At 47.1% G+C, this 3058-nt stretch overlaps 1 protein-coding gene across 1 annotated transcript; it reads right to left on the bottom strand.

Annotated features, from left to right (window-relative positions):
• Positions 1–1291: 1291 nt before the first annotated feature.
• Positions 1292–2484, bottom strand: LOC119388141 (39S ribosomal protein L44, mitochondrial). The gene has a single exon (XM_037655790.2). The coding sequence runs from the start codon at positions 2391–2393 to the stop codon at positions 1395–1397; it is 999 nt and encodes a 332-aa protein (XP_037511718.1). The 5' UTR covers positions 2394–2484; the 3' UTR covers positions 1292–1394.
• Positions 2485–3058: the final 574 nt, after the last annotated feature.

Raw genomic sequence — 3058 nt, 5'->3', positions numbered from 1 at the left:
GCAACTGCCGTGCATATGTTGAAGCAGCATAAATGTTGGCACTACATGTTTCAGGCAAGCTGGTAGACTATCCTACTCCAGGGTATGTGCCACGTGTGTACATTGAACAAACTGTAGAAAGGTGTTGAGCTTCAGTTTCTTGATTCTATCGTTTCATTTCCCACACTTTTTACCTCCAAGCTCAGTAGAGGGTCAGTATTTGGGCTCCTCTGGTAAGCCCATCTAATTTTATTCCATTCAGTAAATAGGAGGTGATGAGAAGAAAGGTGCAAGACGGTTCGAACAACTCTTCTCTATAACTGCATACAGCTTTAGAAGTCCGAAGAGGCCCCGCCCAGATGGCCAAAGCGCGGCAGTCGATCGCCTCTGCGACTAAAGAAATAGTCCTACTCGTGCTCCCCGAAGGCGGGGTCACCGGCCGTCTGGCTCATGACGTCAGTCTATAGTGCACGCCCATTGGCGAAGGCTTGTGTGCGTGCACTTCTGAGGAGAAAATGCCGTGGACTTCTGAAGTTGTATTAAACTATAGTTATATAGACTGGTTCCATACTTAGAGGAACAGAGCATTGGGTGCCTGCACTTGTTCGTGGTTCTTTCCTTCATGTCCCTGTTTCTTTGCGCAAAAGCCATTCACAAAGTTACATACTTCTGTGAAGTTTGTAGATCACGAGTCCCTGCTGTCTGCTAAGCATGCACAAAACTGATGCCACATAAGATTGAGCTGTAGCCTTGACTGCGAAGACGCCTTGTGAAATCAGTACGAAAGCGCTTACCAAGTGACATATGGCTGATCTCGACCTAGAAATGCCAGTCCTCCTCTTTAAGAAATGTAACTGCTGTTCACTGCAACTGTGGTTGACATGGCACAAGTTTCCAGATCCCATATTTGCAAGGTAGCTAAGTACAATCACAAACTGGAATCTATCACAATTCAGCATAACTTGGTTTATACAACACTGGCCTCTATCTAGGACATCCCGTTTCACCATCTTCTCAATCTAGTGCAATCACTAGCAATGTGCTACACTAGCGCACCACACTAGTATTAGAGCTCTCAGTAAGCTAAAGAATATGTTTCATTTGGCGAGAGAGGCGTCACATATTGTGAAGGATGGGTAAATGAGGACCATTCGTGTTTCTGCCACCAGATACACCGTGGTTTCAGAGTTAGCAACAATATTTCATAGTAAAGAGACATGTCGGTGCCTGCTCATTGAGGTTTGACATTAATACCACTGCAAGCTAATCTGTCGAAAGGCCAAGGTGGCCAAAGCAAGACAAGTAGTCTACATCGCATGCTTCAAGTGTTTTTATTGAAGAGTGATATTCATATCTATGATACACAATGTCACGCAAATGTGTCAAAAAAATAATCGAATTTACACATCGATACGTCACAGCGCTGCCGCTGAGCTCGTGTGCGTCGCCTGGCGATGTCTCAATGCCAGGGGCAAAGCATTTCTATCGAGCGACAAACCAAAGAAACGGCGGAGTGCGTCTCTAGCTGCCATTTCTTTCGCTATGGTCAATGTTTCGCCAGCGCTACAGCCTAGAAACTGCTTGTCTGAGTAAAGCCCAACACAGAAACTGGCTTCAAGAGTGTTCCTTCCAGTCTCCCACAGTAACCTCGGTTCCGCGGGAGCCCTACCGGAATTCTGCAGAACGGCGGCGAGTCTCTCGTGGGGGTCGGAAATTTCCCACAACTCGCACACATCCTTGCCTATCAGCTGTGTCAGAATAAAGTCTCGCACAAACAGCTGAGCTCGTTCTATTCCACAGTCCTTCATCAAGCCACCAATCAAAGCCATCAGTACATTTGCAAGCGTGCTTTCTTCTGGCGGAAAATCGGCACACATGATTAAGTCTGCGGTGCCGATGCTGCTTGAAACATTCGACAGGACGGAGTTCGATAACAAATAGTCTTGTAACACCTTGACGCCGTCCTCGGGAAGTTTGGGAAACGTTTCTACAATGCACTTTTGCACGTAACTCTTACAAAGGTCGTAACCAGCCGCAGATAGATCGGTGTTCGGCGTTAGGCCAATGTCCGCGTTCTCCGACTGCATGCCTAGTTCTTCCCGCTGTTGCTTTTCCCGTTCCAGGTAAGATGCTTGCACAAAAGCAACTCTAAGCGTGCTATCGGACCAGCTTTCGCCCAAGCGCCTGGCGAAGGCATAAATTTCCGCGTCGTAGTTCCATTCCAGACGAACGGAGCGATGCCGCAGGGGTTCGGGGCCTGCTCGCTTCCGACGAGCTTTCATCTCCATTCGCATAGGTGGGACTGACCGTTTGTAGCCACACGCTTGAATAAATCTAGGTGCAGCTTGCGATCGCAGAAGTGGCAGAGCGCTGGGCGCAGTCCTGAACATGAAGCGTGCCAGGCACTCCATCATAGCAGCGTAAATTCCTCAAGGACCTTCTTCTGGTCAGGACCATGCACTGCACAACCACCATGCGTTTCCACTTAACTTTGGCTCGTCTTGGCTCGTCTTTGCACTGCAAGAATCTAAGAAGGCCATTATCAAAAGCAAAGCCTTCGAGATTTGCACTTCTTGGAAGGTCGGAATCCATCTATGGTCGGAATCACTCTTGGCGCATGCATCCTGAAAAAACGTAGCCTTTAAATTATCTAAATGCCACGTATTTTTTTTAACAGAGAAAGACCATGTAGCGCTCGAGTAGCTCAAATTAACCTTTCTAAATAAAATGCGCCGACTGATGTTTGAACATCTACAACAAGGATTATTGTTGTAGATGTGCACCGCAGAATGAATTTATAACTCTATAATATATTCCAGTTGTTCCAGCATCCAAAAAGGTAGTGTTCAATGCCACGTCTTAATTACTGTGTCGCTGTATGTGCATATTATGGCCTTCGAGACTTACACCGTACCAAGTTTTGGAGGCTATGTATTGTAGCCTCCTACCTATGTGCACACTTCCCTTCAGTTAGTAAAGGAGTCGCTGGCGTCGGCAACGATGTGCCTGATCTACAATTAACTAGAAAAACCTGTCATCATGGCCTGTCATGCTACCTGAGCAGCTGAGGCAGCTGAGG

This window comes from Rhipicephalus sanguineus, chromosome 3 (assembly GCF_013339695.2).
Source record: "Rhipicephalus sanguineus isolate Rsan-2018 chromosome 3, BIME_Rsan_1.4, whole genome shotgun sequence".
NCBI classification, from domain to species: domain Eukaryota; kingdom Metazoa; phylum Arthropoda; class Arachnida; order Ixodida; family Ixodidae; genus Rhipicephalus; species Rhipicephalus sanguineus.
The sequence above is the reverse complement of the archived record's forward strand: the minus strand, read 5'-3'. Positions and strand labels throughout refer to the sequence as shown.